Source organism: Harpia harpyja, chromosome 4 (genome assembly GCF_026419915.1).
Source record: "Harpia harpyja isolate bHarHar1 chromosome 4, bHarHar1 primary haplotype, whole genome shotgun sequence".
NCBI lineage: Eukaryota > Metazoa > Chordata > Aves > Accipitriformes > Accipitridae > Harpia > Harpia harpyja.
Window position 1 is genome coordinate 20537758 of NC_068943.1, and position 24288 is coordinate 20562045.

Consider the following 24288-nt stretch of genomic DNA (forward strand, 5'->3'; position numbering starts at 1 on the left):
CCAGTGATAAGATTTGTTGTATATACATTTTGTACCTTGCTTCAGCCAAACATTGACCCATGAAACTGTCTTTGTCTCAAGGCAATTACATCCACACAGCAAGTAAACAGAAATTTGATTCTTGTCAAAACAGTCAGACTACATTAAACCTGTAATTCTAATTTTTTTCATATTCTAAGTTTCTCTTTTATAACTTTCATTTTCATTTCAAACTTTCAATTAAAATTAAAATTTTAATATGGCACTTACTAAAACTCATTTTACGGTAATGTGATATTATGTATTACTTGTTGCTTATCACTTTTAAATTATTGGCTTTTAGCTATGTGGCTAAAAAAAGTATGGTGTGAACTGTAATAATTTAGAGGTGGGGGAGGAGTTCATCACACCTAACTTCAGATATTTTTGTATAGACATCTACAAGTGAGCCAATTATATTAAGTTTGCCTTATGGTCAATGGAAGAAATACGTACTTTCAGGATATCATTTGTCTTACTTATTTTAGACATTTGTGTTAGGACAGCATGAATTGTTCTCTCTAAGTGCCCATTTTTCTCTACTAACTATATAGGAAACCTGAGGACTCTGATCTCAGATTTTGACTTCTATGTTTCTGATATTTAAGCGGGGAAGATGAATCCCACTGTAGACAACTGAAAATAAATAAAGGGCAGTCAGTAAAGAATCCCTTGGGAATGGTGGGAGCAATGGAATAAGGCAAATTTCTGGAATATTGTTTTCCTTGTACTTTATTGCTACTGAACAGCAAGGAAGAAAGGATGAGAAACAGCTGCAGATGTGGGATTCTGAGAGAATGAGAGAGTAAATGTTGAGGACATGAAAAAGATAGTTAATACAAGTTAGGATAAAAAGTTTATGGGGAAAAAAAGGACTTATTAAGGCTATTGGGTTTCATGGTAGACTATGCTGTTTCATAATTCAACAATCCACTAAAATTTGCCCACCCCATTTCTTCCAGGAGGAAATCGTTCAGTTTTGATTATACAGTCGGAAAAACACTCAAAAATCCTTTATGTTAGGTTGTGCTTATCACACCTAAGATACAGGCTTGAGATAAGTAGGCTGAATTGATTGCTGGTGTTGTCAGACTCTTTCCACTGACTGTAAGAGTCACTGAATATAAAAGTCAACAAAGGAGCTTAATTTAGCCCACAAACAACGTTACAAGACCTATAGGAGATTGTGTACCTTTCTGTAGCAGCAGGAGGAGGCCTGACAGAGTACCCATAATCGCATCATTATGACAATATGCAGATATATATTTTTTTAAATTGAATCTCAAATTAATTAAAACTACAGGCTTTAAAAGTGTTAACTAATTTTACGAGTTTGTCAGTTGTGTCCTATTTGCAGTGTAACTCTGGATTAAACAGGCTTTATTGGATGCATTCATTATTAATGTTATATTATTTAATTCATGGTATTATATATTCAGATGATCTACTTCTCATCCACGACATTAGGAGTTAGTTTTATGTTGTGAAATCACCTGCAAACCACTGAAGCTTAATTGTCATTGCTTTCTCTTACTAAGTCACAGTGGCACTGAAATGTTCCAGAATAGATCAAATGGACAAAGCTGCTTTAATAACCCTGTTACTCTAAAAGAATCTGGTTTCAATAGTGTATTAGCCATGCAGCAAACTAGCAGAGACAAGATCTACACAAATAACCCTGCAAATATAGATCTAAAATTATGAAGAGCTGCAAATGATTATGTATATATATTCCAGGTATCTTTCTTTTGCACTGCTGAGCATGTATTTAATGCTTCTCAGTTAATAAATGCTCAATTTTGCATGACTTACTTAGAACACATTTAAACGAAAAGAGATGTTATCTATGTCTCAGAAAGGTGGAATGGACACCACTGAAAACAGAAAAGCAGTGGTTGCACTGAAGCAAATAACAAATATACTACTGATTTTTATTTTTTTTTAGTCTGAATAACCATCTTTAAAAAATATCCCATATGCTGAGAACTGAAACTTGAAAACATATGTAAGGACCAAACCTTTCAACTCTCTGGTGCTATTCTTACTACACTGCTGTTCCACACAACTGACATATGCTGCATTCCTCATCTGAGTGTTCTGCTTTGAACTAGGCAGAAAGTTATAGATTTTTTTTTTAAATAAATTCTAAGGATATTAGAAATAGATGTCTCAATGAGAAACAAGATGTTGGCTTTAACGTTCAACAAAGGAGGAACTATTTTATTATGGTAGTTCTGAGGACCCTTTTCCTGGTTATTCCTTATGTTTGCACTGAATTAAATAAGTAAATAAATAAAATGCAGCAGGGTTAGACTGTGTTTGAAGTGAGAAGGTTAGAAACTATTCTATGTGTATATCTCCCACACTGCTTTGGGCACTTTACACAAAAGGGGTACTGTATGCTAAATATCTCAAATGTGAGCTGCTTAAATACTTGAAAAAATATAGTCTTGTCTTTTGTGTTTTAATGCTGGTAACTATTCCATTTGTGATTTCCATACCTCTATGGTCTGCTTCATTGGTTTTCCAGTTAAAGCCATTTTAAGCAGAAAAAAATGATACATAGTACCATAAAATCTGATAAAAATTGTATTTCTCTATAAGCTTCTGGTGGAAATAAATAAAAAATAAAACCTTTTAGATTCTGATCTCCTTAGGCTCTGAGACAATTGATTTGTAAGTAACTTCTTATTAGTTCTTAATGTATTGAACCTTTTTAAGCTTACTTATGTTTTTGAAGCTCACTTGTATAGTCTGTGCAAGTCAATTACCAATTATTTTGCTGCTCAAACAAATGGAAAGTAATACTATCTGAATTTGGCAAAACAGGGCACACAGAAATGAATGTTATTTCACTGAAATACATTTTTAAATTTAAACTGAAATTGCTATATTATATCAAAATCTTTCCTAATACCTGAAAAGGATTGTGTCAGTGTGTGCATCGAAATACAGTCTGGAAAATCTTTTAATTATTGAAGCCCTAAAATCCTGCTGAATTTGTCAGAAATTCAGAAAAATAAATATCTGAAGTACTTGATGCCTTTATCAATTTTTAACATCCTTTGGTAGCTACTGTAGGACTTGCCATGACTGTAGAGTTTCATGAGATGAAACATGGTCAGTAGTTCCTTCTGATCTGGAAGCAGGATCTTCTTTTCTGCCTTGTTACTGTTAACAACCCTGTTGCACAGACACGAAGAGAAAGAGTGTGTGAACTCTCTCACATCAGCAAAAGATGTGGGTGTTAAAACACTAAATGTGAAACAGAGATTTAAACTTTAAAAAAATCAGGAAAGGATGGTGCTTTTTATATGCAGATAACAGGAGAGGTCAGAAGTTGGGATGATTTATTTGAATTGTTCTTTGGGGGCTGACATAAGTGACATGTAACTAGTATGCAATATATACTATGTAGGACTAGTATTCTACAGTTTACAGGACATAATGCTGAAGCCATAGTACTCTTCTACAGCGTAAGTTAAAAGCACTAGGGAACCAGAAGTACAAAAATATTGTATCTTTTCCAGTAATTTTTTAAATTTGTCACTTACTGTTTCAAGATTATGTCTTAATTTCTTCATTTTTAAAATCAAGAAGAAAAAAAAAATCTAGTTGACAGTTTCAATCCAATAAATACTAATCTTTTCAGTAACTTAAAATGTAGTTGCCTCCAAGACTACAGTAGCTATTTATTAGCTTTCTATTAAAAAGTCTTTAATATATGAAGCATGCATTCCCTAAGAACACTGAACCTTTACACTAATTTTCCTCGTGTAATTTAATTTCAGAACAAAATTTATTCTAATGGGGAAACTGTAAGTAAAAATGAAATTAAGTTTATACACTTTCCTTTGGACTGTATACCTAAAAGAGACTCTGTATCATACAGATTTATGTTATTCCGAATAATTGTGACACAACCATAACTGAAAATTTTCTAGATTTTCCTGTTATATGGCCATAAAATTACATTACAAAAAATATTCCTGAATTTTTACTTGTATGTTGGAAATTATCAGCATTCTTTTTGTGTAACTATAGCTTTCATGGCAGAAAGACTGGCCCTTTACTTTTGTTCTCTTCAACAGATATCAGTAAATCTGTGCTACAAAAGGAAAAAATACTCAGCTGTTATTATGATCTGCAGATTGACTTTAAATGGTACAACATCACAGCAGTACATTGAGTTATGTGTCAAATATAATGACTTTGGCACACACTGGGAAGCAGTTCATTCACGTGGTAACATCTTGTGGAACAAAGGAGAAGGAAGGTCTGCCCTTTATTGATTGCTACATCCTCAAAGATGTGCTTTAGTGAACTTGATATTTCTACCTGCTGCTGATGTTTTTATCAAATATCACACACCATTATTGATCTATGATAGATGATGAAAAGCAAGGAATTGTCTAATCTTAACATTTAAAAATAGAATTATTTTAAGTGCCCTTTCAAATCATCTTTTACTTTTATTTGAGAAAAAAAAGTTTTATAAGTATTTGTTTTCTTTGAAGAAAAGTAAAAGAGCAGTGAAAAATGCTGCGGGAGAATATTATTCCCCATCAATATCTATCTGAATTGTATCTGATTCTTTCAGCAAAGAAGCAGCAATGGATTTTTTGTTATTATCATTAGTATTAGTATTTCTATTACATCTGTGTTTATGCACTGTACAATGAGGGAAGGAGAAAGGAGATGCTGTGAACTGGGAGTTACTCTTGCATTGTTATGGTGGGTTAGCCTTGGCTAACAGTCAAATGCACACCCAGATGCTCACTCACTCTCCTTCATTAGACAGGGGAAGAAAATATGCTGAGAAAGCTCACGGCTTGAGACAAAGACAGCAAGATCACTTACCAGTTACTGTCATGGGCAAAACAAACTTGACTTGGGGAAAATTAATGTAATTTATTGCTAATAAAAATAGATTCTGGGTTGTTAGAAATAAAGACAAATTTTAAAAACCACCTTTCTTCACCCCTTTCACAGGCTCATCTTCTGTCTTTCATTCCCGATTCCTCTACCCCCACCTGAGTGGTGCAGGAGGATGGGGAATGGGGGTTGCGGTCAGTCCATAACTGCTCCTATCTGCTGCTCCTTCCTCCTCATGCATTTCCCTTCTCCTTCATGGGCTCTCCACAGGCAGCCGTCCTTCAGGAAATAGCCTGCTGCTCCAGTGTGGTGTGCTCCACAGGCTGCGGTGTGGATATCTGCTTCAGTGCCATGGAGCACCTCCTCCTCCTCTGACTTTGGTGTTGCCTCTGCTGTTTCTCACTCTCTTTTTTCCCTCCTCACTCTCTCTGTGCACCATTTTCTGCCCTTTCTGAAATCTGTTTTCCCTAGGGCACCCCGGCCTTGTCTGTGGGGCTGAGCGGTGCCCTGGGGTGGGCGGGTTGGAGCTGGCTGGAACCGGCTGGAACCGGCTGTGTCCGGCACGGGGCAGCCCCGGCCGCTCCTCACAGGGGCCGCCCCGCTGCCTCCCCGCCGCCAGCGCCTGGGCACTTACAAACAGTACAATGGCAATATTGATTCTTGCACACTTAATCATGAAATAATTGCCACATACTGGACATTTTTGTGCTGAGTTAGGAGATCAGGTTGCCTATCAAAATGTTGTCTAAATGGAGTTTGGAGAAGACAGGTTTATTAGAAGACAGTAAGGAAGCCATTTAAACTGGGCAAGGGTGAAAGATGAAGAATGGGGATAGGCTTCAAGTACCCAAGCAACAGATCTGTCTTGGGGCAAATGACCAGCTCTGGCCAGGGTTCACAGTTTTTTATAGCAGTTTTGAAAAAAGCTAAGTTGAACATTTTTAAACCATTTGAGCTTTCAGGAGGTTGGTGCCATAGCTCTATCTATGGTTCTTGTTTCATAAGTTTGGTACCAAAGGAAGTAACCAAATGCTCAAACACTCTTGAGGACAAGAGTCACAATTTATAATCTCAAGAAAGACATCTGAATTATGACTGGTGATTATTTTAAGCAGGAAAATGCAATACAAATACTAAGGGCAAGATGCTTAAACTGACTCAAAGGTATTTTCTTTTATTGGAACAAAACTCTAAACATAGATCTTCTCAATCCAATCCATCATCTTTAACATTGGAGTCATTTGGAAAGCTTCATCTTTCTCCATCAATCATGTTTCCTTCCTTTTCCTGTTTATCTTAGTCACTGATATTTAAATGTATTCCCTTCTCATATTTCTATTGAAAGACACTCTAACGTAAAAATGTGATTTTGTGGTTGTGTCCTTTATGAAATTATTTATTATCGGTAGGCAATGTCAGATTTTGTCTGTTGCTTGACTGTAGCAGATAGGATTTAGAATGGCTTCCACATTCTATTAATTCTACTTAAGCATTCATAGGAATAGAGCATACCAATGATTTTTTTAAAAGAATACGTATGTATATGTATATTTACTATTTTGTTCCCTCACGGCCATGCAAATTCATTTGTTACATTTTCAATTTCATTTGTTAGGTGGAGAGGCTTTAATAACATCTAGCTTTATTTTTTTAAAAATGTTTTTTATTGATTTATATTCAGTTACCTTCATTTGGTTCCACCAGTTTTGCAATAGTTGGATTCATTTAATAATGGATTTCCATAAATTGGATTATTGTCTTAGCAGTACTTTTCCAGCTATTCTCTTTTTCATTTTGAATAGGAAACACAGAGAGCTGGCCAATACAGATGCTAGCATATATGCAGGGGAATGTTTTGTTTTCAGGTCATTTAATGAGACAAAGCTGGAATGAAACTTCTGTTATTTAGATCAATATTGTGCCTGTGGTAAATAGCAGTTGCTTTAGTTTAATATGTCCCTTATGACTATTGGGCATTATTACAAAGTGAACATTAGAAAATTTAGCTCGCTGAACCTTCATTTTCAAGAAAATAACAAAATTCAAACCAAATTAGCGTGAGCACAAGAAGGGTTCTCAAAATTGTCTTGCAGTTAGTCACTCACAGGAATATATTTGCTGTGTACTGACCTCGGAGAGGCATAGGTTAATAATTCCACAAAGTCCTTAATAGGAGTTCAGTTTGGCACAAGAGAATTAGCACTGTATTGCATTCATATAACCACCTTAAAAATTTGATTGCATGGCTGATTACAACCTCCTTCAGGAGTTCTGCTTCTTTGCCTTTCATGCATTATATAATAAACTATCTGTGGCATTTTCTCTTAGCAGAATCATTAAAGCTTATTACTAATTCAGTGCCCTGGTCTGATCTTTTGTACTTTTGCACACAAATTTATATTTCCTACGTGGGGGTCCCATGCAGCTAAATGAATGTGCAATTCAATTCAATATGCATCATATTCTCTCTTTTTCAAGCAAGATTTAACTTGGTATTTTACATCCAACCTGTAAAATAGCAGTCTCTGCACAGGCTTACTTCTTTTTATGTGGCTAGGCTAGCCTTAAACAGATACAAGTTAGTTAAATACATGTGACTCCTAGAAGAGGACAATGAAAAATCATTAAACTTTACAGTAAAACCAATATTTTTCCTACAGTCCAAGGCAGGCGCATACACAGCTAGGATGTACTGTTCTTTAGAACCCAAGTGATTGTTAGGAAACATGGCAGATGCTAATGACATTGCTGCATTGCAGGGCGGGAACTTGATGAGCCTGTTTTCTCTTGATACACTATGGTCAGGCTCCCAGATGCTTAGGCCACGTTTCTATTTTGCATGTTTACTGCACATCTACATCTTTTAGTGTATACACCCCACTCTGCACTTCTTTTCATCCATCACCCACACAAACAGGATTTTTGGACTAGCTGACTGTTGACTGGTACACAGCTAGTGTGACTGTTTATTTGCTGTAAGGTCTGCCATTCAGTTTTTGTAATAAGAAACATTTTGTCTTTACTACATAGTTCTTTTTTTCTGTAAATTTTGTAATGAACAACAATTTCTGCATAGATAATGAACATAACATACTATGGTATGCATTAATTTGGGAAGTTAAGGGTACTTCAGACCAAGCAGACATGGTGAGTTAACTTACTCAGTCCTAATACCTGACAGAAAAAGGCAATCTAACTTAAGCTTTCAGATGTAACATCTAACTTAAGCTTTCAGATGTAACATACATACAGATCTAGACAGCAGGAGGCAGTGTGGATGATGCCTAGAAAGATTCACAGCCAATTTTTTTAATTGTGCAGCTGCCACAATTAAGCACAGACTTTTAAAAAGCATTCAGCAATCACTGTCTTACCTCTCATGGTCAAAACAGCAAGATATTAGCATCCCACATTCTGGATTATTCTGAAAGTCTGGCTTTTAATTATTATCTTTAGTGGGACATGAGGTATGAGAATCCCAGGCTGTCTTAAAAAGTACTTAGTGCCTATATGCTGGGACCTGAAGGAAGCCCTTGTTCAGTGCAGTTGGAGAAGTCTAGATACTCCCCTGACCACCTGTAGGCATTTACTTGAATTACATACACCCATGTATACACACATGTATTCATGTGTGTGTATATACATATGCATACACATACTTTCTTACTTCCACATATGTGTAAGTCTGGAAGGATATTTAAACATCTAAATATTACTGAAATTAAAGAAAGCTAAATATCTAATTTGATACTCAACTAAATATCTTTATGAGCAACAGCCGTTGGAGCAGCTATCAAATACCTACTGAACTCAGCAGAACAGAATAATATGCCATCTTCACTGTTAACTGATAGTTCTATTTTTCTAATTTGAAACTTGATTAACTTCTTAATAACTAATATTGGGCTAAAATGAAATGTCTTTTGACTTGGTAGACCAACTTCAGCTGAATCTTTCATTACTGGTTGAATTCATTGAATTGAGAAGGATTTGTTCATTGTGAAGGTCACAGACTAAATGATCTAAGACTTTTTTTCAAGTCATCCATATAATTGCAACGCACTGATAATTTTCATACTTCAGTAAAAACTAGGGAACTGGCTTAATATTAATAAACAAATGAAGTATTAATATGATGTAATTGTGATTTTTAAAGATGAAGTAACACTTCAAAATTTCATGCCAAGCTAACAAGATAAGAAAGTATGACTGAAACAATTATATTTCCCATCAGAGTACTTTTTTTCATGGCTTTTTTGGCTTGAGGGTTTCTTTGCTCTTGTGCCTTATTGGTGATTCAGTTATTCTTTTACTACTCCATTTGAACTAAGAAAAATACTATACTTGGCATACATAATTACAGTCACGTAAAGAGAGAAAATATGTTTCATACTGCATGCTTTCTGCCCACAATATTCTCACTGACTGCAGACAAATACTTTTAAATCAATATTTTATGAATGACATGCATATTTTGCCTGATACTGAAATACAGCAGTGCTTTTCCTTGTCAAAAAGTTCATGCTTTCATGTGTCTGTTTCCATAACAGGCCATACATTATCTACCCAACTTGAGAGTAAAATGAAATTTGACTTAGGATGATATTAATTACTTACTAGGAAATTTATAGATGTAACTAATTTTATAAAACCCTTTTGCAATGGGAAGAATGGCAAACATATTTCAAAGACTAATCCACAAGTTATCAGCCTTAGAATTTTTTCATAGAAACTTTTTAAATCTTGTCTCTGTTCTTACTATATATTACTCTAAATGTATTTTGACCTATAAATAAATTGATACTTTAATTTAAATCCTGTAGAAGTTATTTTAGGTTCTTTTATGACAGTTTTGACACTGCTGATGTTTTATAAATGTGCTGTTTATTAAGTACTGCTGTTGATCAGACTCTTTTCTCAGAAAGGCAATTATTCTGCCTCCCACTATAGGGAAAAAGGGACACATGTTGAAAAAATTCTTCCTTAACTGTAGAAACTACAAAAAGTTGTAGATAATGTTTAATATTTTAGTCAAAACCATGCAATAAATGGATACTGAAACAGAGCAAAATGGAACAGCCATATGGTCTAAAATTATTAAATTCACAAAGAAGATGAATATTATAAACACATTAGCTCAGTCTAGGATGAAGTAATTCTGTTAATTCAATAACAATTTCTTATTTAATGACAGATTCACTGTATCTTTTTTAATAAATAAGAGAGGAAATAAAAGGCCTTAAGCTCATGCTGTAGTAAATGATTAATTTATAAAGACTATTCTGCCTTAACTATCCTATAGCCTGATACAACCAAGAACATTTTTAACTGGTGGAATCTGCATTCAATCACTGGTCTTGCAGAGATAATGTAGCCCATATAACTTTGATTAGAATTAAATTTACTTGAAACAGGTTCTTTCTATTAGGAAACTATACTTTCTAGTGTAGGAAGTAGAACTTTGCCGTAATTATATTATCCATGCAGGGTGTTTTTCTTTCAATATTTTCTATCAGTAGTTACTATTTCTTTAATTGCAGGCACTTACTGTATGACTTTTTTTTTCTTCACTTTTTTTTTGGTCAAACTGTAAAAATTTTTAATTTACTCCACTACTGCATTACTGCACCAAATACATGAAATACCATTCCAAATTTACACACAGAAATAAGACTTCATTAATGCTTTCCATTCAGAAAAGTATGAGGTTTTCAACTTTTGCCAGTGAACTGCTATTCACTGGCATAACCAAGGCAGCATGGATAGATATCTTTCCTCTCCTACAGTCTGATTCCTAGATCAGGTATGGACTGATTGAGCAATACAGAAGTCTGGCACTGATGAAAATTATTACATTCCCCTCAGTTCTACCAGGCAGATATCCTTTGTGCCAGAGTTATTCTCTCTTGCTCTTTCAGGCACACTGAAAGGGCAGAAAAGGGTACAAAGGGGCCTAAGCAAAAGACTGAATATGTTTTTTGATATTCACAGTGAAAGAATTTTGAAAGGCAAAACCTCATTAAGAAATGCAGGAAAGGCATGATTCAACTGTTTCCACAAGCCATACTACCTCACATCAAAGGCAGTCTGGTCTTTTGAGGTTGGCTTGTCAAACTGAATTTAAAAATGGCTTTTTTGATTACTTATCAAAGGTTCGTAATGACAGCACTGAGATAAATGCTTTTGATCCAGCCAGTCATGATTTCTCCTAATGTCTCCTACTTTGAAACCTCTACTGCATTTTCTAGCCATTTTGTACATACATATATACACAAATGTTTAGGAATCTCTATCCATCTTAATACAAAAAGAAGTGACCAAACCCTGAAAAGACAGATTTCCAGCTCAGGGGAGACTGAGTTTGGTCTAAATTCGTACCTACGCACAGTGTCTGAATAAGCTGAACCACTGGGGAATAGAAATCTATAGCATCTCCACAGGCAAAATTTTCACTGTGATCAGTGGAGATAAAAGTGCTCAGTACTGGATGCTTTCTTTTCCTTGTCGATCTTCCCCTCTAAACAGTGATAATTATAATAGAAATCCCAACAGCTTTGGTGGGTTATACAACGAGGTGCAATTCTGTTAACAGAATATTCCCAACTCAAAAATGAAAGAAGATGTAACTATTACGTGATCGTGATTATGATTATTTCTCAAGCTTTCTTTTTAATCGCTCAATGTTGAAAATAAAAATCTTACAATACTGTAGGTCCTCAAAAGCTATTAAGAGATATGACATCTACAAGAAGTCTACAGACACCAGTAATCTGGGAGAAATAGAAAAAAATGAGCCATGTGTTTGATGCTAGTTGAAGTAGTATGTAAGGTAAGGTAAAATTACTAAAATAATATTGTAAATTAACAATGTGAAATTGCTAAATTCATCTCTGAATTCTGAAAGTACTTGCATATGAAAATGAAAGTCTACTTACAAGTACTTTCAACAAATCATCCAGAGCAGAGGTGGTACCTGGTAACTGAAGTAATACAATGGAATATAGTTAAGAGGCACAAGAGCAGCCCTTGCAATTGCAGGACTGATACCTGATCTCAGTAATGCCAGGTTTTCAGGCCTTCTTAGAGACATACAATATACTTTTCCTTATAGAAAATTTTACTATAAACTGTTACCAAGAAAGACAAAGCTGCAAAAATGGATTCATTCTAAGTCATCTAATAAAATAGGACCCTGAGCACTAAGAAGGAAGTAGGACTACTAAATATCTTTGGATATAAGTATTTCAAAAATTTCAGTTAGCTGTATCCTGAACGTTCAGCGCTGGTTGCAGAGTTGTTCTGCAGTCATTTAGGGCCTTTGTGACTATGGATTATGAAATTTGGCTGAAGAGTGGGAGCAATTCCCAACAGGTGTTCAGCAACAACCAGAACTTTAAAACAATTACTCAGTTTCCAACTTTTATTTGTCTGAACTAGACCTTTGTGAAATAAAATTTTATTGTTAGTCTTATGAACTTTTCCTTGCTGAGATATAAACACAATCAAACAGTAAAAAGATAGTTCCAAAATCTGATTTTGGAAATTATTTTTGTTTTGTTCTGCATAGCACAGAGCATTTTAACAAAAACTAGGTCATCCCAATCACTGGCTGAAACTTTTATCAGTTACTTATGAACAGCATTTGCTAACTCTTTACCAGCAACTCAGGAATGCCTTTGGCTATATTTTACTACCTGTCTTAATTGAAATAGAGGAATGAAAAAGTATGCTTCACTTTCACTGTGGAAATACCATCTTATAGATTTATTTCAGTTGAAAGACAACGGAATAGATGAGAACTTTTCATGCCAAAAGAAATAAATGAAGTGGCTGGTATATAAATTGGGGGAACACATGATTATTCACACTGAACTCTGCAGAAGTGTTGGTACTTTGCATTTTTTTAAAATTCTGTGAGGTGTTTAGGTGTCCAAATATTTACTTAGAAATCTATTTGGAAATCTCAGGCTTGTTAACCATGGTCTTCATTTTTAGGGATCAATTCACTTATCAACATGTGTCTACTGCCATTTGAATTGCCTCAGGATAGCTTATTTGACCTCCAGCAATCATGCATATTTCTCCTGTGTAGTCTTTGTCATATCTGCCAGCCTGCAGGGAATGTCACTGTACCCTAAATGTCACAGATAATGTTTGATCACTGTCTGTGTGCAGCTGAACCAAGTCCCATCTTTGAAAATAAAGATAACATCCATGCAGACACCTATATGTAAATGCTTATATTTATATTTATATTAATGTTAATGTATTTGGATCACATGTTTAAATTTTTTTAGTGCTCTTCTGCAGTTCTTATTCTCTGCTGAAGAAAAAAAGTATGGTTGTGGCTGATGAAATAAATTGTTCTTTAGACTTGTCTGACTACCATGTGCATAACAACAATTTAGACGCTGTAGACACCCACAGATTAACACTTACATGTAGGTGTCTTAATCTTAAATTGGATCCCACCTGCACATATCTGATAATCATATTGAAAGGTAAATGTCTTAGGGCTGGATTCACAGAAATAGTTGCAAAAAAGTGTATTTGCTTTAACATCTCTCATAGAGGAGTATGGATTCTCCTGGCTACTTCAGTCAGAGCACAAGTATGTCTGTCAGGCAGTACCAAAATGTTCTATGGCTTCAGTGACATATTTAGTGGTAGTACGGTGCTTCCTTATTCATCAGCATCCATGCCAACAAAATGTAATGGTAAATGCACATTTAAGTAGCTCTGAATTCATGGAGCACTTAGGACAGTAAAAGCTTCCAAATGAATGATTGCTTCACACAGACAGCTTTTACATCCTAAATTGCTCAGCGGTTGGACTTTAAAATAGGCTGTGTTTCTATTAGTTAATCTGCAGGCACTGTAAAAAGGGCAACAGACTGCAAAAGGACTCTCATAAGAAAAGAATGCAGCATGGTAATAGTGGGAAAGAAAAATCAGAACTGTTTCCTCCTGGGAACCATTATAAAGGGAGGAAGGAAACAAGTTTCTTGTCTGCAGATAGTTACAAACACGATATATTTTATGTTGAACCACATTTTTGCCATTTCGAATATAAAATATTTTCAGAAGTTTTTCATGACTTCCCTATAGAACTCAATCCTCATAATATATTCTGATGAAGAAAATCAAGATACGGTGCCTGGGGGTATCATTTTCTTACTTGCTGAGTAGACATGTTAATGTTAGTGTGAGCAAGACTTTTCTTCAGTGTAACCAAGATCCTTGAAACTGAGGTAAGTACTTTTTAAAAATCCACGTTTAAAACATAATGCAGTATTCATTTCTGCAATGCACTGCAATTTTGATCTCTACTATATTGTAAGTGTAAAATTCATTCTGGATGTGAGCATCCCATTGATAGTTTTGTATCTGGAATAGACTGAATACTAGATCAAAGACTGACTATGGTTTTCCATATGGTTTGTACTTCAGCATACAAAGCTTATGCAGTACTACTTTTTTTTTTTTTTTTTTTCAGGAAGGCAGTATTAGAAGCCTATGAATCTATTCAGTATTAAAGAATTACACAAGATAGGATATTAAAATAAGGACAGCAGCTGTCAGACTAATTCCCACTACTTTGATGCATGATAAAAACACAGAAAAATTATAATAAATGGATTGCATATTTCTTGTTTGTCTGGATTACCAGTTATAAGTTAGCGCTTTCACTTCCACCTCACAGGTGATGAGCAGTTAGGCAGCAACCCTGCTTACATGATTTATAAATCTATATAGACAAATCTGCATGTCACTTATGGCACTCTTGTCAGTATATGCTGTAATCAAAGAATGAAAATATCCATTACCAAAAAGAAAATATCTTCCTTTCTATTCAGGTGGGCAAAGCACTAAATAGTATGTGAATTTGGTAATAATATTAAAATCATCTGTGTTTGCTGACCATATGAAATTCATATGATTTTGAGAGATTTTTTTTTTTTCTTTTTCCTGTTCGCTGATGTCAGATAAAAACCCCCAGATGCTCCTTGGTTTTATTTCAACAGTTCTGATGTCTTGTTTTATTAACATTTTTATTTGTGTGTATTTTCTTAGGTTATATTCAGTTGGAGGTCGGGATGGAAGTTCGTGTTTGAGTTCAATGGAATATTATGATCCTCACACAAATAAATGGAATATGTGTGCTCCTATGTGTAAGAGAAGAGGAGGTGTAGGAGTGGCTACATGTGACGGCTTTCTTTATGCAGTTGGAGGGCATGATGCTCCTGCTTCTAACCATTGTTCCCGACTGCTGGACTATGTAGAAAGGTATCCAATTGTACATGCATTTTTTGAATACAAAATAATATCCAGTAGCATCATTTTCTTACCTAAGTGACGGTAAAATTAAACAGATGTTTTTACCCCAAGAAATGCCAAATTATTATTTACTTGAAAAAGTCCATAGAGGTTTGTAGAAGACAATTTCTTTGAAGGTTATTTTCTTTCCCTTTTAATCATAGTACTATTGTATGTTATCATAGACACAAAAATCCACTATTTTCACATCTCATTTAAGAAATCTTTGTTTTTAAGGCACGATATTACACATTGCAGAGTCATAAATTAAACTCTGCAGAGATAAAAATTCAGCTTTGAAATAATTTTATAACACCAAATTGTGTTTAGAAATATTTCGTAACTCTAAAAACGTAGCTAAGCAAAGAAATATAGAACTGCTTAAGAGATGGATATTTACAGTACATGACATTGCTTCCTTTAGCAGCACTGTCAATTCCTGTTGTGTTGATATAAGCCTTATACACTGTATTTACAGTACCCTAATTTTTGCAGGTAGATATTTTGCAAATTCAAGAATATCTAGTAGGGCAGTAGGGCACAGTTGGAGTGGTTATAGCATTCAATTTGAAGGTACTCTTCAAATGTTTCATGAAGGTCTGACTTTTTTCTGTTTCTGTATGCTTTAAAATAGAATAAGGAAAATACACTCTCCAAATATGTACATGTTGCAAAGGTTAAAGGGGATACGTTTGAGTAGTTGGTTTATCTTGACATACAAGTAAAGATAGGCACTGGGAGAGATTTATCTATTTATTTATATTTTGAAGGGGTTAAACTTTAATTAAATGTCAGGTATTGCTTCTGCTGTATCTGGCTTGGCATTTACCAGTTACCCAATATGTAATCCAAAAATTATAAGTTAAAACTTACTCCTTATGTTACCCATATGATTTTGCTCAGTCTTAGACTCATTCCCATCTCTACTGTATGTAAGCAAAGATCACAGACTGGTAAATGCTTTACTTCTCATTTCCAACAGATGGAAAGTTCATCAGAGAAATCCCATGATGCCTGTACTTACAGGGCCTATCCTTGTGGGCTTCTGTTTATAAGGAACAATAACCAGAATTTTCAATGAAATAACTTTATATTAAGACTACTAGTGACAACATTAATAAGTATGAAATCTGTCCAATTACTTCTGCTTATTGGTACTTGTAAGGGAGCTTTTCTTTAATTTTTCTGTCTCTGAGAAGAAAACCCTTCTGGTGTTGAAGACAAACCACATCCCATCACATTTGTCTTTCTCAGGGGGGACTGTAACAACAAACTAAACCACATATCCTTAAGCTATTTTATGTACTGGTATATGAATGACATTATACAGTGTTCCTTGTCTAGGTATTTTTGCACTGATAGCAAAAAATTTGGATAATGTACTTCATGGGCAGTTAGCTTCCAGGCTAAAAGTTGGGACTAACAAATCAGAACATGTAATGCTATTAGCTTGCATAGAGTGGATGTGAATTAAGCAGTGGACTCCACTAAAACATGAAAAATCTCTCATGGCCCTCCCAGTGATTGACAACTTTATATAAAGTGGCTAGGATGTGATTTAGTGTGTCTGTTTTTACATTCAAAAATAATACATCATCTTCAAAAAATAAAAACATCTCAATAATTTAGGAAACCGAAGACTAATAAGTGATAATGAGGTCTATTATAGTAAGCTATTTTACATCTGTCTGAAAGTTTTACCTTCTTTAAATATCTAGGGCATCTTTTTTAGCTAAGTCTCTTTCCTTCTTCAGGAATGAGTCTCTACTTCAGTCATTTTGTCATTCTGCTATAGCCTGATAGGATGTGCCTTATTCAAATACCAATTTGCTCCTGGAAGACTGTCAAACCAGACATAATGTTTTAAAATTTATTTTTGAGATTATGTAAATCTAGTGAGAGCAGATATGTGTTTTCTAAATGCTACTGCTAAAATCCTGCTCAACAGTAATTAGGACTCCCAGTGTGAACTCTTCTAAGGTTGATGCAATTGTAAAGGATTTCCTATGGATTCAAGCATTCTAAAATAAAATAATAGTTATGTTTGTCTGCTCTTCACAAGCTGGGAAAGTACAATGTTGTATTCCTTTTTAAATGTAAAATAACTAGATCCTTTTTTAAGAATTATAAGATTTTGGAGATATTTTGGCAGATTTTATAAAGTAGCTTTCTTTTCCAAATGTTACTCAAAACTTGAGAGCTATTAACAAGATAAGCAAGGGATCTATACTTTTTTCCCCTTCATCTCACCTTGATTTCAAATTGATTTCTTTCTACATTCAGGAACTTTTATCATAACCCTTCTGACCGTAGGGCATACCTAGTTATTATAAAGATGAAATGTACAGTTGTTTTTAACAGAAGAAAGGATATAAGAAATCTCAGACATTTTCCTGGCAATTACAAGTTCTTGTGCAGTTCTATTTTGTTGACAGAATTGAGTTATAAGAATTCTGTTTAACCTTGCATATCTGTTTATTACAAAAGGAATAAAGTCCAAAGATGTCAATTGTATTTAGTTTCCCCTGCTTTTGCACCTCCTCACCTTGGCCCTTGTAATTCAAGAGTAGTGTATCAAAGAGTCTATTAAAATTTATTGCCTTTAGGCAGGTGAAAATACAATGCATGCTGGTGCATTTCACTGGCTGGGAAACTTTCAGCTAGAGGCATATGATGCTGTTGAAAAAGTCATACAGTCTTTGAAAAAATCCATTCAAAATTAATTTTGGGGGGGGGCTTGTTACTTGAACATTTCCCTTCCACATATTCAAGCATTGTTTTAAAGTATTTTACTCTCAAGTTTTAAAAAACATTTATCTCTTATCTAGATATTTAACTCAAAACTTTTAAGGAAAGAGAGCAAAATGAAAGAATGTGAATAAATAAAATAAAGAAAAATTTTTTAAAAATTAAAATGTACAACACAATCAATTTAATGCTATTTTAAACATAAAAAGTTGAACACAAAATTTTAACATCTTATTTTCTAGAGAACTCCCCATAAACCCAGAAGGATTAGCAACCAGTAGATGAGTAGAACTTTTTCCAAAAATGTATTTAGCTGTCAAGAACAATTTAATCAAGGTTAAAGACAATTCTGTTACTGTCCAATTTGAAGGTCATATTTCTGAACCAAAGGACAGTTACAAGCAAAGTACTGTAACATTGTTGCATTATTTATATTAAAAAAAAATTAAAATTTTCCATTGTTCAAATATAATGTGGGACTTCGAACAGTATTCCTACTGGTTGCTTATTGAAAATATGAATGAAGCATATGAAGCATATGTATATACAACTTCCTGTAGGATTATCAACTTCTAGTTAATAAAGTTTAGACTAGAGGAAAATGTGTTGAAAGAATTTGACTCCCCCCCCCAAAAATAAACTTATAGTTAATACTGTCTCTTAAAGGTGTAGGAGAAAGTGGTTTGATGCCATTTTGAATGCCATGAATTTTATATAACAATATAGTAGTTAGAGGACTTGTAAATAAATAAGATTTTTAGCCATTATAGAGATCCTTTGTAATTATTTTAGAGAAATTATCATGCCCGAAGTGTGATCTGTCTTACACTTAAGCAAATGACTAAAGTCAGGTAAAGGATTTGTATCCTTAAACTGTTTATTTTCTCCAGTTATTATAAGTGATTCTACTACATAGTAGAGATGCTTAAGGACAGATGAAATTATTTGTATCATACTGTGATAGAGTATTCTATTTTAGTAATATTTGTCATCTAAAAATGAGGTATCTATCTAGTTTAACCTAGTACTCCAGATATCCTTAGTAATAAACTAAGAGGCACTGTCAAAAGGTGATTCATTTCTGTTTTACAGATGTCTAAAGTAGACACAATGGAATGGCTTCTGAAATTAACTAATTTTTACATTGTTATTCAATATCTAAATTAATGGCCTAGGCTAAATGTTTAATTTTTAAATGACTTTCATTATACAAAAGGAATTTTGCCCTCAGTTTTAAAAATTCTATGGTGATTATGTCTTAAAAACTGTACTACTCTCTTCACTTGAGCAAATATCAGGAGCAGAATCTAACTCTAATGCAGTTAAGCATATCCCCTTTCAAAGGGGGATTTGAATTCAAAGGGAGTTTTTCTGGCTGTGAACCTTGCATAGTATAATTTTAGAAATCAAAATATGGGGTAATATAATTTTAGAAAGAATATTTTAATATGCTACAAGAAATATCCTATTTAAAATATATACATAAAAATGTACATACATGCAGCTATTGCCCTTATATCCTTCTCAAATCTCTTTTTATGACACCTTACCCCACAAATACCTTAGTTTATTCCAAAAGGTTAGCTGAGCAAAAGATGCTAAAGGATTTTTTTTTTTTCCCCAGAAAAAGAGGACTATATTCAAATGAAGATAAGCATGAATTCTCACTTATCTTCAACCTTCAACCAATTCAGTTCCTTTTCTCTTTCCTCAGGTATGATCCAAAAACTGATACATGGACAATGGTGGCTCCGCTGAGTATGCCTCGAGATGCTGTTGGTGTCTGTCTCCTTGGTGACAAATTATATGCAGTAGGGGGCTATGATGGTCAAACATATTTGAACACTATGGAAGCATATGACCCTCAAACTAATGAATGGACACAGGTAATCATAAAGTCTTTATTTTTTTCATCTGTAACATATTTCGATAGTTGTACATAAAACCATTACTTTTCTGAAAAGAGTATAGTATCTGAGGTTGCCATAGCTGTAAATCTAGTCATAGTATTTTTTCAAGTATTATGTCAGGAGTTTCCTCTGAAGACAGAAGAGAGAATTAGATCCTAACCGGAAAAAGACAGAATAAACAGTCATTAGAAATATTATCTTGTTACCTTTGAGGCAAAATTCTTGTTCTGATCAATTTCTATAGCAAATTAATTTTTTTCATATTTCTTCATGCAGAAGAAATGTCATTAAAAGTACCACAATGGATCTGGAATTTTAATTGGTAACCAGCATGTCCTGAAGAGCCTTCATATGAAATTTGTTTACTTTGTGTAGAGACCCAAGTTTTTATTTCATTCTTCAATTCAATTTTCTTATGTTTGATGGATATTTTGAAATGTTGAACTGTATCTATGTTTCTAATGTTGAACCACATCAGAATTAACAGGTATAATAGAAATAGTGGTATAATTCAAAAAGCTGGGGACTAGTGATTTGGTTGTAGAAGGAATGTATTTTATTATGTCACAGTAGTGCTTGGAAAGATTTGAATTTACAGCAAAGACTTAAAAAGAAACAAAAGATTATTTCAACACTTTCTGTTATTAATTCTGTTTTAAGACTTTCTGAAAAAGTAATTTGTTCCACCAGTGTAGATATTTACATCTGAATTAGTCACCCTAAGTTCCCTTTAAAGTTACTGAAGAAAAGTACGTACTTCAAAAGCATGATCTTATCCTAAAATAAGCATTTAAAATAGGCCAGAAGTCTTATACTCAAAAATGCCTATTTCTTTTTATGATTGTAAAGGCGGGCTTCTGTTGTCAAGCTTAAAGGTAGACATACGTGGTATAAAGTCAATGCAGAAACCCATCTTTTTTATCTACTATTTATTAAATGACAAGAGAGCATTTTTGTGACATTCTGTAGGAAATAAAAAATCAATTTGGAAAGATTATTTTCTCAAATCCACCAGTCCACATAAAAAAACATTAATAACCATGTTTGGACAGATTGGAAACGTGTAACACCTCTGCTTTGATATGTACAGGACCATTAATTACAGTGTATTACCATTACTATTATTATTACATACCAGCTGACTCTACTGTTTTAGTTTCAGCAAGATCCAGTCTCCTAAAGTTATTAAACCTTGTGTTGTCTTGAATACTGTCTAAAGCTGCCAAATTTATTCCAAAGGACACTTGAACCTGTTTAGGAATACTGGAACCATACAATTTTGGTATTGGTAGCCTTGACCTTGTCTCAGGGACTAAAGTGGAAGCATCAGCTACAGTCTACAGATTATAGAAGCTCCTTGCATATCAACAGTTCACAAAATTGATGACAGCTTGAAAATCACTTCTTTTTTCTGTTCTTACACTATCAAGTGAAAGATGTCAGATGTAAGTAACTTCAAAACTACAATACTAGGATATTCTGAGTTGTATTTATTTTTAATGGCTTATACTCCCATTAGTTTTGACCATTTTGGACTAATGTTGACACAGCACTTTGGCAATCTCTTGCATGGCTTGTTCCTGTTCAGTTAATTTGTATCTTTTTTTCTGCAGATGGCTTCCCTAAATATTGGAAGAGCTGGTGCCTGTGTTGTAGTCATCAAACAACCATGACTTTGTCAGCACTGCTTAGGATTTTACTGACTGTGAAATTATTATTTTTCTATCAGACAACGAAAATAATAACTACATGAGAATAGGCATTTACACAGTGAATACTCTGTTGATCACAGACCTGAAGAAGTTTGGAAGTGGGAAAGATTAAGTATTTATGCCCTATAAAAAGCATAAAAACTGTTCACAGTCAGTGAACAAGAAAAAAAATCAGGCTGTTGTAGGTGTAAAAGTCTGAACGGGTTCTCATGTTCAGGTACTGTTCTCATGAATGTGTCCTGGAGCACTGGATAATCAAGGGACAGCGGTACACAAGGAGCAGGAGGGAATACGAGAAGAGTTTTCATGGCCGCAACAGTTTTAACTGCGGAAACATTAAAGTACATTTAATCACTTTTAAACTGTGTTTTTTAAAAGAGAAAAGTAGATAGTAATGTAAGATTTTTCTCTTCAGGTCTTGTCTTCAAATGGGTTATGGCTTCTCATTTAAACAGGCAGTTTGGTTCTTACTGAAGGAAAGAGGTAGAAAAGTCTGGATATTCAAGTTTCATTCATAATGACTGAGCTGTTGCTCTACAGTAGGAAGAAAAACAAAACTAGAAGTAAACCTCCAAGATGAGGTTTTTTTCTAATTTCAGATTATACCTCCTTGCCAGTGTTAATGCATCTTATAAGTGAGTTTATTGAAGGGAAAGCCTGTGTGTTTAATCTAATTATACACAAAGCAATTCTTTGGCTGCACTGGGGCTTTGTTGCAAATATGGGAGTCAAAAGAACAGTTTCCCAATTCTTTCTTAATCTTATATTCTATTTAAGCATGTGGGCTCTGATGTCATTGTTTAGCGTATCTTCTGCATGTTGGAAGCTCATGAAAAGCTGGCAAATTTATACTGTTCCTTCACTGCATCATGTAACAGATGAACCATGACCAGAACAGTCTATAGAGCTTCTTCTAACATTTCAAGAGGGATAAAAATACTATATTTTATTTCTTTCTGATGCTTGGACATACACATCTTTGCCTGATTAGAGCCGCCAATTTATGACTTTCCACTTATGACTGAGAACAAGCTGCAAGTAGGGAATTCAGTCAGAATAAATGCAGGTGAATTAAGGAAAATTAGACCATTTGATCTAATAAAGTTCATATGGCAAATATACTAGTGTCATCTGTGCTTCCCTTTAGGGTTGATAATTTCTGGCAGTAATGATACTTTGAGATTTTGCCTTGGAAGTAGATTTGACGTTGATGCTTCGTATCTGCTCAGCTGAATCAGTTAGAATCCTAGGGGCACTTAGGAATGGAATATTCAGGGATGCACAGGCTCTGGGAACAGGACTACCAAGTATACCTCTTCTTTAAAGCCTTGCTGATCCTTTAGGAAACATTTCATGGTCCAAAAGCAGGAACCTCACAGTCTTCTGTCACTAGCAATTTTGAGAAGGAATTCTGGTTGTAGTTAAAAGAGTTTTCCTAGTGTAAACCTTTGAAACCATTTGAGATGAAAAAATACATGCAGCCTCCTACCTGGGACATTTGATTTGAAGATGTGTCTTTCCTTCTAATAGCATCAGCATGCATGGAAATCTTTGTTTCCTAACACAAACTGAACTTCAGTTCTGAAGCCTAATTATACTGGTTTAAATCTTTTAAATGCTTCTCTGTTCTAATTAGAAATCAGCTGCAAAATCTTCAATATTGGTTTTCCACAGTCAGTTGGCTTTTGAATTGCAATTAGCCTTCCACAGACAAGCATGTCCATTTTTCCCCAACTATAACAACTTGTTGAATAAAAGATGTTGCCTCGCTACAAATTTTGCTTCACATAAACATAAGCTTCTGAGACCAAACCAAGAAGATTTTAGACTTATAATTGCAATTAAATATAGACATTAGCATTCAGTTCTCCTACACAGATACCTAATGAACTTAGAAATTGAATTTTAATTCTATTCCCAGAACTTCCTTTTGATTACATTATATTCATACACAGTAGAAATATGATTACCCATATACTGACCTTCAAAATAGGATTACTTCTATTAATTGCTGTCCTTGGTAGATTTGTTTTCTGTGCCTTGATCATTTTTATCCCCAATTTATCCTCAATATTATTTTTTATTCTCAATTTCTTTTTTACAGATTTTCAATTTGCCTTTAATTTATCCAAAATGAAACATTATTCTCATGTGAAATTTTTCAGACTAATCCACTTCTCTTATGCTGAAAAAATAAAATTATTGATTTGTTTTATTTAGATTATGTAAAATCTAGCCACAGTAAGAGCCAAATTTGGCTTTCAGATTCTTTTTATACACCTACATCAATATGTTCTGGAGTTTCTTCTAAACAGAATTTAGGAAGAATTTTTTTAATAAATTTTAAGTTTTTCTTACCATTCTGTTTACTCTGCTCTTATTAAAAACAATAATAGTTTTACCTTTGACTTAAATCAAAATAGTGTATAGTCTTAATCTTGGTTTCTATGATCCATTAAGATCCTTTTTTTATGTATAAGAGTTAAAATTGCTTCTGATAGGCTGAGTTGTGCTAAACAATATTACATTTACAGGAAGAGCAGCTGTCTTTTGAAAAAACAGATTACCTCATCAGTTTTAGTCTAGCATGGTACCTTTTCTCTCATATAATCCCTTTGATTCCACAGTATGAAAACCGTAGTGGAATCAGATCTGCAACAAATATTAATTTCAGTGAAATTAATAATTAAATTCCTCAAAATGCTGCT

At 34.1% G+C, this 24288-nt stretch overlaps 1 protein-coding gene across 1 annotated transcript in view; it reads left to right on the forward strand.

Moving 5' to 3' along the window:
* KLHL1 (kelch like family member 1) overlaps window positions 1-22699 on the forward strand; it is a 259260-nt gene extending 236561 nt beyond the window's left edge. Inside the window, exons 9-11 of the mRNA XM_052786007.1 lie at window positions 14968-15180; window positions 19673-19844; window positions 21482-22699. Of these exons, the coding sequence (XP_052641967.1) occupies window positions 14968-15180; window positions 19673-19844; window positions 21482-21541 (445 nt within the window). The 3' untranslated portion in view covers window positions 21542-22699. The remainder of the gene's footprint in view (window positions 1-14967; window positions 15181-19672; window positions 19845-21481) is intronic.
* The last annotated feature ends 1589 nt before the right edge of the window (window positions 22700-24288 follow it).